Source organism: Papio anubis, chromosome 11 (genome assembly GCF_008728515.1).
Source record: "Papio anubis isolate 15944 chromosome 11, Panubis1.0, whole genome shotgun sequence".
In the NCBI taxonomy this organism is placed as follows: Eukaryota; Metazoa; Chordata; class Mammalia; order Primates; family Cercopithecidae; genus Papio; species Papio anubis.
Genome location: NC_044986.1, coordinates 65,800,644 through 65,816,762, shown reverse-complemented (window position 1 = coordinate 65,816,762; position 16,119 = coordinate 65,800,644). Strand labels below are relative to the sequence as shown.

General features: G+C 47.1%; 1 protein-coding gene across 4 annotated transcripts in view; it reads right to left on the bottom strand.

Moving 5' to 3' along the window:
* HK1 (hexokinase 1) overlaps nucleotides 1–16,119 on the bottom strand; it is a 127,856-nt gene that overhangs the window by 35,608 nt on the left and 76,129 nt on the right. For 3 of the 4 annotated variants that reach the window (XM_009214783.4, XM_017962979.3, XM_003903845.3), the window contains 2 exons: nucleotides 7,538–7,686; nucleotides 2,349–2,468 (listed from right to left, as the gene is read on the bottom strand). In XM_009214783.4, coding sequence (XP_009213047.1) covers nucleotides 2,349–2,468; nucleotides 7,538–7,686 — 269 coding nt within the window. The remainder of the gene's footprint in view (nucleotides 1–2,348; nucleotides 2,469–7,537; nucleotides 7,687–16,119) is intronic. The other variant, XM_031652245.1, reaches the window with a different exon arrangement.

Below are 16,119 nucleotides of genomic sequence, written 5' to 3'. Positions count from 1 at the left end.
GGATGGCCCTCAGTTAATAGCTGCAGAGAGCACATGTGAACAATGGTGAAACACAGTCCACCAAAGTCTCTTCATCCCAGGCCCACCTCTCACAGGGGAAGCGGGAGTGACTCATGTCTCAGTTCTCAAAAGCCAAGGGAAGCTTGTACTGACAACAGGCCTTGCCAAAGGGTTTGGAAGGACACAGTGGAGGCCAAACTGCTCTGAACTCCTTGGAGGGGTGTTCTCAGGTACCAGAACCAGAGCAAGAGTCTACATATGGCCACAGCTTCCTGAAAGCATAACAGGTCAGACAGAACATCTCAGAGGCATTTAGACATGTTGGAGGTGGGCGGAGCACTGGATAGGAGGTGGGGCCTGGGACCCTGGTCCAAGACCTGCCATTAATAAGCCCTCTGACCCTGGGGAAACCTCTGTGCTCATCTTGGTCTGCTGCGCTCTCAAGCCCCTTCTTGCTGATTCCACAAATTATACAGATGTAAGGGTTCCAGCCACAGGAAGGAGCGCCCAGGAAAGGGCGCTTACCCTAAAGGCATAAAGGGACCCAGGAGTGCTCCTTGCAAGTGTGGAAGGTGCCCTGAGCCCAAATGCTACTATCTTGCAGCAAAGTAGACCAGTTACGAGCACGGAATCTTCCTGGCTAGGTGACCTTGGACAGGTTCTTAGCCCCTCTGAGACTCAGTTTCCTCATCTGTAAAGCAGGAATCATAAGCACTTAACTCATAGAGATGCTTGAAGATTATGTGCGCTACCGGTGAAGTATTAAAACAGAGCCTGGCCGGGTGCAGCAGCTCACGCCTGTAACCCCAGCACTTTGAGGGGCCAAGGCGGGCGGATCACCTAAGGTCAGGAGTTTGAGACCAGCCTGGCCAAGACGGCAAAACCCCGTATCTACCAAAAATACAAAAATTAGCCAGTCATGGTGGTGGGCACCTGTAATCCCAGCTACTACGGGGCCTAAGGCAGGAAAATCGCTTGAACCCAGGAGGCGGAGGTTGCAGTGAACTGAGATTGCACCATTGCGCCCCAGCCTGGGCAACAAGAGGGGCCCTGAATAGTTAAATATCAGAATTCTTTTTTTTTTTTCTTGTTTTTAAGACAAGGTCTCAGGCCGGGCACGGTGGTTCACGTCTGTAATCACAGCACTTTGGGAGGCTGAGGCGGGAGGATCACGAGGTCAGGAGTTCAAGACCAGCCTGACCAACACGGTGAAACCCCCATCTCTATTAAAAATACCAAAATTAGCCAGGTGTGGTGGTGCACACCTGTAATCCCAGCTACTCAGGAGGCTGAGGCAGTAGAATGGCTTGAACCTGGGAGGTGGAGGTTGCAGTGAGCCGAGATCGTGCCATTGCACTCCAGCCTGGGCAAGACAGGGAGACTCTGTCTCAAAAAAAAAAAAAAGACAAGGTCTCACTCTGTCCCCCAGGCTGGAGTGCAGTGGCACAACCATGGCTCACAGCAGCCTCAATCTCCCAAGCTTCTCCCATATCACTGGGACTACAGGCAAACGCCAACACACACAGCTAACTTTTTGTACAGATTGCCCAGGCTGGTGTTGAACTCCTGGGCTTAAGTGATCCTTCTGCTTTAGCCTCCCAAAGTGCTGGGATTACAGGCATGAACCACTGCACTCAACCCCAGAATTCGTATTATTAGAAGTTTATTCATGGGTGGTTTGTGTTTGTGGTATGTGTGTGTTTCTATCTCTCCATGTAAAAAAAAGAACAAGGCTGCATGTATTTATTTTGTATTCCTGCAGTGCTGAGGTTCAGTGTTATCATATGGTAGGTCAGGGTCCATCCTTGCTGAATGAATGAATGAATGAATGAATGAAAAAAACAAATAGATGACAAACAGGAAGGTGGGTACAAGTCACCTCGGAAGTCACCAAGGTCATCTCTGGGGCTGGAGCCACTGACCAGTTCCACTATGGAGAGGCAGCCCTGGCACCTGAGGGACAGGGCTCTGAGCATATTTGCAATAACCAGGGCAGTTTCCAGGTAAACATCACGCCATGCAATTCTGGCAAAGAGCTTTCCCGCCTCTCTCCACCACCATTAAACTTACTTTATTTTCCTTTGCTTGCTTAAGATTAATAAATGCTTCTGTGTACCTGGTGGCCAAAAATACCATGATTTGTCTCCAAAAATACATAAATAACTAAAGTAAGTGAAAAAGTAAACACTATATCATGATACCACACTAACTTCTGCAAATATTTCTTTAAAAATACCAGACATGCAAACCACTCTGCCAGCAACAGAGAAAAGTTGTGGAGAAAAGGGCTTGTTAGCTTTTTCAATCCAGGGCATCTGCAGAGCCCAATAATCCCAGAACATCCTTACCTCATCTATTTTGGATTGTTGGCAGGGAAAAGAAAATGTGAATCCCACAGGTAACTTCTTGTCCTTGATCTTCCTTTTCTCCATGAAATCTCCCAGGCACTCAGCAACATGATCAAAAAGCTGAAGGAAACATGAGAGAGCAGTCAGGGGGCCCCAAAGCAGGCTTAGCATTTCACAGAAAAATATACACCATTCCCTCCCACACACACAGAAAGGAATACATCTACCCAAAGTGCTTGTACTCATGGGACCTGGTGGCCCTGTCTGAAAAGCCATGCTGTGTGTGAATGCAGAGAAGAGTCACTTTTCAAAAGCTGCCTTGTGGGCAAGTACAGCTCTTAGGAAGCAATTCAAAGCCTTCAAACAGAACTGGCCTTTCAGTGGTCACTAATATGCAACATCTGGGCACTGAGAAAAATGGAAAAATAACAGAAAACCAGCTATGCCTTCATAACGCACAGGTCACGGGTCTCTTCAGTCACCCAGGTGGAGTGGCCTTCCCGCCCCACCCGAAGCCATGCTCTCTGAAAATTTCAGAAACTCCAAGGGCAATTCCACAGCCTCTAGCCCACTGGAGTGACTTAACAATCCAGACTATCATAATGTTACTTTTTACCGAAGTGTCTTATGCATACCCCAAAAAGTACACACATCCTAAGTGTGGAGTTCGCTGTAGCCATCCATGTAACCAGCACCCAGACGGAGAAACACAAGATGGAGAAACACCTGTAAGATGCCCCCTTCTGCCCCTGCAGTCACTACTGCTACCACCCAGTCCAAGGGCAACTGCCAGCTGCCCCGACGTCTATCACCCTCAATTACATCTGTCTGTTTGTCTGGTGTGTCTAAAGGGAAATGAGACCGTGTGTGCTCTTTGACATCTGTGTTCTTTCACTCGACACTATGTGGATGACAGTCATCCACGGAGTTGAGTGTCTTTGCCAACTGTTCGTTCTCATTACCACACAGTATTCCTTGGTATGAATATATCACAACTTATCTCCTGCATTGTAACCTAAGCTTGCCTGCACTATAACATTATCTATGACTTATTAGGTGCATACATATCTTAGGAATCAGCTAGAAAGAGCCTGGAACACTGGTTCCTTAGCTTCTACATGAATACTGCCCATGAGGAGAGGCTCACCACCTCTAAGGTAATCTTTTTGGATCTCTAAAATATAACCGGGGCCAAGCATGGTGGCTTATGTCTGTAATCCCAACACTTCAGGAGGCCAAGGCAGGAAGATCACTTGAGCCCAGGAGTTTGACACCAGCCTGGGCAACATAGTGAGACCTCCTCTCTACAAAAAGCTTAAAAATTAGCCAGGCATGGTGGCACTTGCCTGTAGTCCTAACTACTTGGGAGGCTGAGGTGAGAGGATCCCCTGAGCCCAGGAGGTCAAGGTTGCAGTGAGCCATGATCACACCACTGCACTCCAGCCTGGGCAGCAGAGTGAGACCCTGTCTCAAAATATAACCAGAACAGAAGATAATATTCTGTGTGTTCTAACCAGAGGAGTGGTTAGTAGAACTAAGAACCTCCCTTCTTTATCTCTCTGCCTCTAGTAATCCAACCTGGGCATATATATATATACACACACACATACACACACACACACACACACACACACACACACTTTTGGCAGCCATGCCACAATCTAGCTAACCCCTTGTCTCTTTCGCATGACTCTCATGACACTAGACCTCCCTTACACATGGCAGTGACACAGCCATAGAGCTTTTTGGACCCCAGAAGAAGGCTGTCTTGGAAGAGCCAAACCATAGTCACACGAAGTGGCCCCAGCCCAAACTCCCAGGCAAGGTCATCTGCCTGAAGCCTTTACTTGCAGGGCCTCGTGAGGGGGCCAGAAGTCACTGCTGCTGTTCCCATCTTTCCCCAGATTCCCCCACTAGCCAGCTCTAAAGTCGGACTTTGTTGCCAGAGTAAAAGAAAACCTGGTCAATTTTAATGCAGGACCTTCTATCCCTGAGTCACTACTACTCAGGCTTCAGAGCAGCTGGCATCTTAGGCTGAGTTGACACATGACCCTCCCCAGAGAAGCCGGCTAAGCTTCCTGCGACCTACATTGCAGACTGATATAAACTCATTACTAAGTTACTCCTCACGCCCCAGGCCATCTGCATTCGGAGGCTCCAGACTCTCCTGCAGACTCAGAAGAGAAGGCCGGGTGGAGGGAAGGCTGCCTCTGGAAGAAGCAGGGAGGCGCCTGGGAGAACTCAGCCTGCAGAAATGGATTCCCCTGAATGGGACCTGTCACCAGTTCCTGGATCTACGCCAAACACAACTCCCCAGAGTGCTCCATTGAGAAAGAAAGGCTGTTTCTGGAATGCTGGTGATCCAGGGTGACAAGCCTGCCCAAAGAGGCAGGAAGCGACCCACCCTAGGCTAAGCTATGTCTGCAATCAACTAGGAAAAAAAGTTACCTAACCGCTCTGAACTCAAAGCTTTAGTGTCTTAAAAAAACATTATTTTCTCTTCTTTCCTGACAACATACTCTTTATTTGAAAAATACACAGACTATGGTCAGGCGCAGTGGCTCACGTCTATAATCCAGCACTTTGGGAGGCTGAAGTGGGAGGATCGCTTGAGTCCAGGAGTTTGAGATCTGCCTGGGCAACCTGGCAAGTCCCCATCTTTAAAAAAAATTTTTTTAAATAATTTAAAATCAAAATACTTAGTCACAGGCCGGGCGCGGTGGCTCAAGCCTGTAATCCCAGCACTTTGGGAGGCCGAGGTGGGTGGATCACGAGGTCAGGAGATCGAGACTATCCTGGCTAACATGGTGAAACCCCGTCTCTACTAAAAATACAAAAAACTAGCCGGGCGTGGTGGCGGGCGCCTGTAGTCTCAGCTACTTGGGAGGCTGAGGCGGGAGAATGGCGTGAACCCGGGAGACGGAGCTTGCAGTGAGCCGAGATCACGCCACTGCACTCCAGCCTGGGAGCACAGCGAGACTCCGTCCCAAAAAAAAAAAAAAAATACTTAGTCACTCTTATTAAATACGGCAAACGATGGCTAATACAAAAACTTAAACATTTATTATTCAAAAGTCCCAAAACTAAGTAAGTGATATTTTAAGAATGTTTCATTTGTGCTTCTGAATTTATTAAAGCTTAAAAGTGCTCTGGGCTGGGTGCGGTGGCTCACACCTGAACAGGCAGTTTGAGATCAGCGTGACCAACATGGAGAAACCCCATCTCTACTAAAAATACAAAATTAGCCAGGTGTGGTGGTGCACGCTAACTCCAGCTACTCGGGAGGCTGAGGCAGGAGAATCACTTAAACCCAGGAGGCGGAAGTTGGTGAGCCGAGATTTCGCCACTACACTCCAGCCTGGGCAACAAGAGTGAAACTGTCTCAAAAACTAAAAAATAAAAATAAAAAAGAATTTGCTATAACGGTACTACATTGTCATTATTATCGTCATCATCCTCTTTCCAGGCTGCTTAAAAGGAGCAGAGGAAGAAACAGAGACAGTAGGAAATAAAGTGATTCTAGGACTGAGAAAAGAGGACGATAGGGACAGAGGCTGGGAGAGATGAAGGGGGCAGTGGTAAGAAGGTGAGGGTACTCCCTTAATTAACAAACCTAGCTCCTAAAGGTCAAGCCAAAACACACAGGGAATGTTTGCAAAACACACAGGAAATGTTTGCAGCACAGGGTGAGTCTCAGTGGTGAATGCGCCAGGCTTAGGTAGCTAAACCCAAGGACCATGGGAAACAGAGAGTGATAGGCCAGTGTGGGTTCCAAACAGAAAGTGCAGGATGCCAAACCCTGGGCTGCCAGCCACCTGCAAGGAGGAGCAACACAGCAGCCAACTGGACATGGTCAAGAGACCTACCAGCTGGCAGCCTTTGTGTAGGCGCCAGATGGATGGGCCAGTCTCTGCAGCCCAGTAACAGAGGAGCAGCAGGGGAGCCCTTGGGCAGGGCCATCCAGTAGTGATGCACCCAGCTTTGGTGGCCTTCTATAAAGTGGCTCACCTGCTCTAGCGACAGTGTCAACTGTGACACTCACTGTGACATAATCTGAAGGGCTCTGAACCAAAACCCCAGGGAGCAGGTTAGCCAGGATTAGCCCTTGTCTCTTGGACAAAGAAAAGGCTTGGTGGATTGCTCCAGGTTCCACCCACAGGAACTTAAGAGCAAAGCAGAGTCAAGAGGAGAAGGCTCCCGGGTCTCGTCTCAAAGTCCACCCCAGAACAAAAGAGTACCCTGGAGATCCTAGTCATGAACCTTGCGGTGAGCACACCCTCCTTAAAGCAAACATTTGGCCAGCTCTGAGTACATATGCTGGACAGCAGCCACAACTCAGGAGACGAGCCAGACTGGAGGAGCCAGAACACCTACAGGAGAGAAGAGGAGTGCACCCCTGTCCCACGATGGGCTTAGGGACCCAGAAATGACTGAAAACCTGCAGTGGGCTGCCTGAGCCCTGATCACAGGGTCCTCAGCGAGCTACAGACCCACCACTCCCCCTACCCAGACAGGAGGGAGCAAGTGAACAGGCTCTTCATAGGCATGCCCACAGCCCCTTGGGGAGGGAGGAAGGACAGTGAGGAGGGGCAGCCCTTCCTGGGGGCCCAGTGTGGGGAGCACCAACAGGAGTGTGAAAGGAGGAGACTGGGATTTCCCTGCTTCCTCTGCTTTCTGTGTCAAGGGCTTGAACAATGCTATTCCAAATCAAGTATCAAGAAGCCCAGAGCCGTGAGCTCTCAATCCTGCCCGACAAGGCCATAGTTATACCCTACAAGGCCTGGGCCTCCAGTAAGTGGGTGAGGCCAATGACCAGGAAAAAGGGACATTTTCACCTGGGGCTCTGCTAAAACTGCACTGGGGAACTGACCCCAGGATCCATAGGGAATGAGTGCATTTACCCAACAGAGCTGCGGGACCTCCCTCCTCAAACCCAGACTCTGCAAGTCCAAGCAGCCCACTTCTACCACATCAGTTTACCCAGACAGAGGGCCTCTGTTTAAGCAGAGCCCCCACGCAGGCTGTCACATCCTCTGCCCAGGAGTCCTTTTACATATGCATCTATGACAGACTCTTTCCAGCAAGCCTCTTCCAGGGGCTGGGGATGCCAGTGCTTTGAGGCCTGGTTCCTGTAGGTAACCGAGAGGATGCTGGTCCAATGGGGTGACCCGGAGGGAGCAGGGACCCACCTGGCTTCCACTGCCGTGCACGATGTTCTCTGGGGTGTCATAAACCTCGGACTCCATGTGAACATTCTGGTTTTTCTCATGATTCACTTGCACCCGCAGAATTCGAAAGGAAGACCCACCAAGATCCAGGGCAATGAAATCTCCCTTTTCTGTTTAGGGCGACAACAGGTATCACATCAGATTCAAATGTTAAGGGGAAGCCACATACCATGCCCGCTTCCTGGCAGGGCACAGGCCCTGCCTGCCTCCCCCTGCCACATGCTGTTATCAGCCAGAAAGCAGCAATCATGCAAACTTCATCCAACCACTGCCATATACGCAGAGTAGGCAAGAGAAACCCTATCCTACCATGGAGTCCTTAGACAGAAATAGCTTCAAGCAATCCCAGTCTCTTCCTTCTGACTATAGGGGAATGGAAGTACTGAATTAAGTACCAATTCCCACCCCATGTTTCTCTAGTTTCTTAACCTATTTCAAAAACAGCACTGCTATGCAGAAATAAAAAATCACACAGCATTTCAACTGAGACAAAGCCCTACATCTGAGGTCCACCCAGTGCCTTGGGTCTCTGCATGTCAGCTCTGACATCAATTACTCCAGGCCTCCACTCACTCCACGGGGTTGTGTTTTATCATTGTGGTAAAATACACATAGCATAAAATTTACCACTGCAACCATTTTCAGGTGCACAATTCAGTAGCATTAAGTACATTCACAATGTTGTGCAACCATCACCACTATTTTCGAAACTTTTTCATCACCCCAACACAAACTCTATAACCATTAAGCAATAACTTCCATTTGCCCTCACTGTCAGTCCCCAGCATCCATGATTCTACTCTCTGTCTCTATGAACTTGCCTATTCTGAATATTTCATACAAGAAGAATCACACTTATTTGTCTTTTTGTGACCGGCTTATTCCTCTTAGCGTAATGTTTTCAAGGTTCATCCACATTTGAAGAATTTTACCCTTTTTAAAAAAATTAATAGAGACAGGGTCTTGCTCTGTCACCTGGGCTAGAGTATAGTGGTGTGATCAAAGCTTACTGCAGTCTCAAGCTCCTGGGCTCCCAAGATCCTCCCACTTCAGCCTCTCAAGTAACAGGGACTATAGGCAGGTATGAGCCACCCTGCCCCCAACAGAATTTCATTCCTTTTTTCTTTTCTTTTTTTTTTTTTTTTTTTTTTTTGAGGCAGAGCTTCACTCTTGTTACCCAGGCTGGAGTGCAGAGGTGCAATCTCAGCTCACTGCAACCTCCGCCTCCCAGGTTCAAGTGATTCTCCTGCCTCAGCTTCCCAAGTAGCTGGGATTACAGGCATCCGCAAGCATGCCTAGCTAAATTTTTTATTTTTAGTACAGACAGAGCTTCACTATGTTGGCCTGGCCACTCTAACTCCTGACCTCAGGTGATCTACCCGTCTTGGCCTCCCAAAGTGCTGGAATTACAGACGTGAGCCACCACGCCCGGCCTCATTCCTTGTTAAGACTGAATAATATTCCATTGTATGGACCCACTACATTTTGTTTATCCTTTCATCTATCGATGGACTCTTGGGTCGTTTCCACCCAGAGGGTGCTTTTAACAGAATTCCCTCTTGGTCACATAAAAGTACCAGTGGCCAAAGTACTGGCCTGCTATAGTTACCTCCCTCGGGAGCAACATGTACAGCACAGGGGTGGGCTTCACAGGGAGAGAGCAAGACTGTACACCGAGACCACCAGACAGCAAAGGCAGGTGGCCATGGGCAAAGTTCCAACCATTAAGCCACAACCAAACATTCTGTATCCTTCATCTCATTAGCTACCCTCACGATGCTCCCAGAAAAATCAGTTCAGATCTGTTTCACTCGTGATGCTAAGGTGACATCCCCACTGTCCTAATATCTATCTTGCCAGAGGTGACAGCCACCCCTGCCTTCCAGAGCCCATGATCCACCAAGCCCTTAATCCTATGGCAGTAAATACTAGACTGCTTTGCGGTATCTCATTTTCCTAGGTAGGCAAATATCTTTATTATTATATCTTATGTAACAGCATTATTGAAATTTAAATCACATACCATAAAATTCATCCATTTAAAGTATACCATTCAATAGTTTTCAGCATATTTGAATTTATGCAACCAACTGCACAGCCCGTTTTATAACATTTTCATTATTTCAAAAAGAAACTCTGTACCCTTTAACTATCACCTCCCAAGCCCCTCATCCTTCTCCATCCCTAGGCAACCACTAATCTATTTTCTGTTATTATAGATTTACCTCTTCTGGACATTTCATATCAATGAAATCATACAGTGGCCAGGCGTGGTGGCTCATGCCTGTAATCCTAGCACTTTGGGAGGCTGAGGCGGGTGGATCGCTTGAGCTCAGGAGTTTGAGACCAACCTGGGTAATATGGTGAGTCCCTGTCTCTACCAAAAATACAAAGAAAGATTAGATAGGCATGATGGTGTGTGCCTATAATCCCAGCTACTCGGAGACTGAAGTAGGAGAATCGCTTGAGCCTAAGAGACAGAGGTTGCAGTGGGCTGAGATCACACCACTGCACGCCAGCCTGGGTGACAGAGTGAGACCCTGTCTCAAAAACACAAAGAAGAAAGAAATTATACAGTATATGACCTTGTATGACTGGCTCATTTCACTCAGCAAAATGTTTTTAAGGTTCATCATGTTATAGTGCATATGAGACTTTATCCCTTTTAATGGCTGACTGTTACACTCTATGGATATAATACATTTTATTGTTCATTTATTCGAACTCCTGACCTCGTGATCCGCCCGCCTTGGCCTCCCAAAGTGTTAGGATTACAGGCGTGAGCCACCGCACCCGGCCTCATTTGTCTTTTATTATGTGTTGAGTTGTAAAAGTTTTTCTTTAATGTCCTAGATATAAATCCTTTATCAGACATACGACCGGCAAATATTTTCTCCCATTCTGTGGATTGTCTTTTCTTTTTTTCATGGTATCCTTTGAAGACAAATGTTTTCATTTTTGTTGTTGTTGTGTTTGAGACAGGGTCTTGCTCTGTTGCCCAAGCTGGAGTACAATGGTGCAATCATGGCTCACTGCACCCTTGACCTCCTGGACTCAAGAAATCCTCCAACCTCAGCCTCCCAAGTAGCTGGGACTACAGGCATATGACCACACCTGGCAAATTTTTTATTTTTTGTGGAGACAAGGTCTCACTGTGTTGCCCAGGCTGGTCTCAAACTGGCTCAAGTGATCCTCTTGCTTGGCCTCCCAAAGTGCTGGGATTACACACATGAGCCACCACGCCTGGCCAAGTTTTAAATTTTGATGAAGTCCAATTTTATGTGTTTTTTCTTTTATTGTTTGCGCTTTTGGAGTTGTAGCTAAGACTCTATTGCCAAATCCAAGGTCACAAAGATTCACACCTGTATTTCGTTCTAAGAGTTTTATTAGTTTTAGCTCCCACATTTAGGTATTTGATCCACTTCAAGTTAATTTTGTACATGGTATGAGGTGTAGGTCAAACTTCATTCTTTTGCATGTGGATATCCAGTGTCCCAGCACCATTTGCTGAAAGGACTATTCTTTCCCTCATTGAATAGTCCTAGCACTCTTGTCAAAAATCAACTGACCGTAATATATGCATTTTTTTTTTTTTTTTTTGAGATGAAGTCTCACTCTGTTACCCAGGCTGGAATGCACTGGCGTGATCTCGGCTCACTGCAACCTCCACCTCCCGGGTTCAAGCGATTCTCATGCCTTAGCCTCCCAAGTAGCTAGGATTACAGGGATGTGCCACCACATCTGGCTAATTTTTTTGTATTTTTAGTAGAGACGGGGTTTCACCATGTTGGCCAGGATGGTCTCAAACTCCTGACCTCAGGTGATCCACCAGCCTCGGCCTCCCAAAGCGCTAGGATTACAAGTGTGAGCCACCACACTCAGCCTGTATGCATTTATTTCTGAACTCTCTATTCTGTTCCATTAGTCTACATGTCCACCTTCATGACAGTACCACCATGTCTTGATTACTGTTGCTTTGCTGAAAAATTTGAAACTGGCGGTGAAATTCCTTCAACTTTGTTCTTCTTTTCATGATTGCTTTGGCTATTCTGGGTCCCTTGAGCTTTTGATTTTTAACACAAAATAAGGTTTGCTTTCTGTTTTTAACAGAGAGAGTTCTCCTTTATAAAGCTGACTTATTTTGTATTTGATTCTAACCAGCTATAAGCCCTGACAATGCTACATTTCTGGAACTTACAATGGTGTTTGGAATGTAGGTAGAAACTGAGCAAATACTTATGGAATTAATGAAGGTATAAAGAAATAAATAACAAACCAAGGAATTCTCACATTGAATGTCACTGTTCCTATCTTTTTTTTTTTTTTTTGAGAGGGAGTCTTGCTCTGTTGCCCAGGCTGGAGTGCAATGGCGTGATCTTGGCTCACTGCAACCTCTGCCTCCCAGGTTCAAGCGATGCTCCTGCCTCAGCCTCTCAAGTATCTAGGATTATAGGTGCCCACCACCGTGCCTGGCTAATTTTTGTATTCTGTAGTAGAGATGGGATTTTGCCATGTTAGTCAGGCTGGTCTCAAACTCCTGACCTCAGGTGATCCACCTGCCTTGGCCTCCCAAAGTGCTGGGATTACAGGCGTGAGCCACTGCGCCCGGCCTGTTCCTAACTTCTTTCTCAAGTTCCCTGAGGGAAAGACCACAGTTTGGGATTCTCCGTCCTTGGCACCCAGGACAGCTCAGCAAATGCTCGGTAGCTGCCTGGCCACAGGGACTGGTAGTCCATTCATTCATTCAAGGCACCTTGAATGGTTAGGCTTTGTGTCCCCACCCAAATCTCATCTTGAGTTGTAACCCCCATAATGCCCACATATCAAGAAAGAGACCAGGTGAAGGTAACTGAATCATGGATGTGGTTTCCCCATGCTGTTCTCGTGATAATGAGTGGGTTCTCACGAGATCTTATGGTTTTACAAAGAGCTCTTCCCCCTTCGCTCAGCACTTCTCCTTCCTGTCACCTGTGAGGAAGATGCATTTTCTCCTTCCACCATGACTGTAAGTTTCCTGAGGCCTCCCCAACCATGCTGAACTGTGAGTCAACTAAACTTCTTTCCTTTATAAATTACCCAGTCTTAGGCAGTTCTTTGTAACAGTATGAAAACGGACTAACGCAGCACCCCTGCTTGCTGTTTATTAAGCACAAAGCAGTTATGCCATCATGTGAGATACACACAGAGGAAAAACCAGAGTATGTTTTTCCTTTTCTCTACTCACCACAACACAGAACACACCTGAGACCCTGGATGCATGTGGGTTTTTCCCCACACACCAAGCAAGTAATTCTGCAGTGAATTCTCCAGTGAACACCAGCTCCATGCTCTCTAATTCAATTCAATTCTTTCACTAGCTACCTGGAGACAGCATCATATCCCACAGGTTGAGGGCTCGTTCACCCGAGGCTGCCCTCCCCCGCAAATTCAGACACCAGTCACAAGCATAGGTTGTGGCCTGTGCTTCTGGCTCACCACTATAAATCGGGGTTTCTACAACCCCCTTCTTGGGTTCCATTAGTTTGCTAGAGCAGCTCACAGACCCAGAAAAACACTCCACTTACATTTACATATTTACTATAAAGGATATTACAATAAATACAGATGAAGAACTGGATGGAAGAGATGCACAGGGAGGGGCATGGGAGAAAGGGCAGGAGCTTCCATGCCCTCTCCAGATGTGGCACCCAGGAACCTCCATGTGTTCAGCTAGCCAGAAGCTACCAGAACTCAGTCATTTTAGGTTTTTTTCTTTTTGCTTTTTTTTTTTTTTTTTTTTTTGGTTTTGTTTGTTTGTTTGTTTGTTCTTTGAGACAGGGTCTCACTCTTTCACCCAGGCTGGAGTGCAGTGCAGTTGCATGATCACAGCTTACTGCAGCCTCAACCTCCAGAGCTCAAGCGATCCTCCCACCTCAACCTCCCGAGTAGCTGGAACTACCAGCATGTGCCACCACACCTGGCTAACTTTTTTGTATTTTGTGTAGTGACAGGGTTTCACCATGTTGCCCAAGCTAGTCTCAAACTCTTAGGCTCAAGCGATCCACCCGCCTGGGCCTCCCAAAATGCTGGGATTACAGGCGTGAGCCATCATACCTGGCCTGTTTCAGGTTTCTGTAGAAGCACCATTACAGAGTTGTGATTGATTAAATCATCGACCATTGGTTTGTTCGCTCTATTTTCAGGCTCTCTCCCTCCCTGGAGGCGGCATGGGGGTTGGGGTTGACAGCAACCCTCTGATCACATGGTTGGTTTCCCTGGCAACCACCCCCATCCTGAGGCTATCCAGGGGCCCACCAAGGGACAAAAGACACTCTCCTATCACCCAGGAAATTCCAAGGGATTTAGGAGCTCTGCGTCAGGACCAGGATCAAAGATTCTCCTAGCACCTCTATCACTCAGGAAATTACAAGGGTTTTAGAAGCTAAATGCTAGAGACTAGGGGCAGAGACCAACATGTATACTTCTTACTATTTCACGTATCAGTTGGTTGTTTTTTTTTAATAACAGTTTTACTGAGATATAATTAACACAGCATGCAATTTCTACCCATTTTAAAGTGAAAAATTCAGCGGTTTTCAGCATATTTACAGAGTTGTGCAACCATCACCACTATCTAATTTTAGAAAATTTTCATCACCCCAAAAGAAATTCCACACCCATTAACAACCATTCACCATTTCCTCCCAACCTCTCTATCTCCCAGCAACCACTAATGATGTACTTTCTGATCTACAGATGCTCCTATTCCAGACATTTCATATAAATGGAATCACACAATATTAGGTCCTTGGTGTCTGGCTTCTTCCACCCGGCATAAGGTTTTCGAGGCTCATCCATGCTGTAGCCTGGATCAGTACCTCATTCCTTTTTATGAACCTCATTCCTTTTTATGAAGCCACTGGTTTTAAATTATTTGTGGTCCAAAGGAAAGAGAGAGAACAAGGGAGAATGCTGGGAAGCAGGTATCATAGATGTGGTGGAAATTCTGACCCTGACTTTGTGGCATTGTTCAAATCAATATAGAATTTTCTTTGGGTTCCCATTGGAGTCCTAACTCCAATAGTACTTTACACCACCACTAGGTTAAAAAATTGAATTCGGCCGGGCGCGGTGGATCATGCCCGTAATCCTAGCACTTTGGGAGGCTGAGGCGGATGGATCGCTTGAGGTCAGGAGTTTGAGACCAGCCTGGCTAACATGGAGAAACTCTGTCTCTACTAAAAATACACGTAGTGGCAGGCGCCTGTAATCCCAGCTACTCAGGAGGCTGAGGCGGGAGAATCGCTTGAACCCAGGAAGCGGAGGTTGTAGTGAGCCGAGATCGTGCCACTGCACTCCAGCCTGGGTAACAGAGCAAGATTTTGTCTCAAAAAAAATTGAAAAAATTGAATTCAGTATGAAGTGGCTCCTCACAGGTGAGTGAGTCACTAGAATATCAGAAACATTTTATTTGACCGTCCATCAGCTAACATTCACTGAGTCTTTCTGTACCAATCACTAAGTGCTTACACGTATCCTTTTACTTTCAATCCTCGCAACCCTATGAAGTCAGTACTGTCATGACGCCCACTCTACAGATGAGCAAGTAAAGGTAAAGAGGGATTAGATACCTTGTCCAAACACACAACCAGTAAGTGGCAGAGTCAGCATTTGAATCCGAAGCCATAATGTATAACCCCACTCTAGCTCCAGGGGTACCAATGTGTGATCCAGGCATGGGCTCCAGGGGTGTCCCAAGTCACCCATCTTGTCCATCGTGATTGGTTCAGCATGGGCACATGACCCAAGTCAGCCAATCACAGCCCTCTCCAAGACCATCCCAGGTCCCACGGGGAGCAAGGCCTGCTCGTTGCACGGAGATCGCTGGCTATAAGGGGAGGGCTCAGCCTAGGGCTGCAGGGGTCGGCCCCACCCCTGTAAGAGGAGAGATGGCCTATGAAGGAAGCCAACACACAGGAAAGGAGCTGACTGAACTAGTAAGAGACAGATGAATCCCTAGATACAGAAGTCAACTCACAGTGAGACTTCCCAGTTAGAGGAAACTAGAATTCTCTTTTTTTCTTGAACAAATTTGAGTTAGATTTCTTTCAGCTACAACCAGAAGGTTTCCAAGTTCAATATTCTTTGTCAGGAAATGAATCCCCCAAATACCCACGTGCCCTCCATAACAAAAGGGCCCTATCAGTCCCTTTTACCTCGGGTTGGCTCCTTGATTCAGAGCTGTCGTGTCCAGTCACCGCCTTGCTGAGGGACTGGAGCTGTAGCCTGCCGTCGTCTCCCCCACATTTTGTGTGGCTAGCTCAGGGGTGGGGGTGAGACAGCCTGCCTTGGCTTGCCCCTTTTCTCTGCCTCCTTCCCCTGTAACATCACAGAGATGCCAGCGAATCCTGAAAAACTCTGCATCCTTCCTGCAGGGGCTCGGCTTACACATTCAGGCCTGCTGGGTGGGTTCCTTGGACTGGCTCCATTGGTTGGGATTTTTCCAAGGAATTCTTACAAAGCCAGTTATTATATCATAAGATGGATGAGGATGATGATGACCC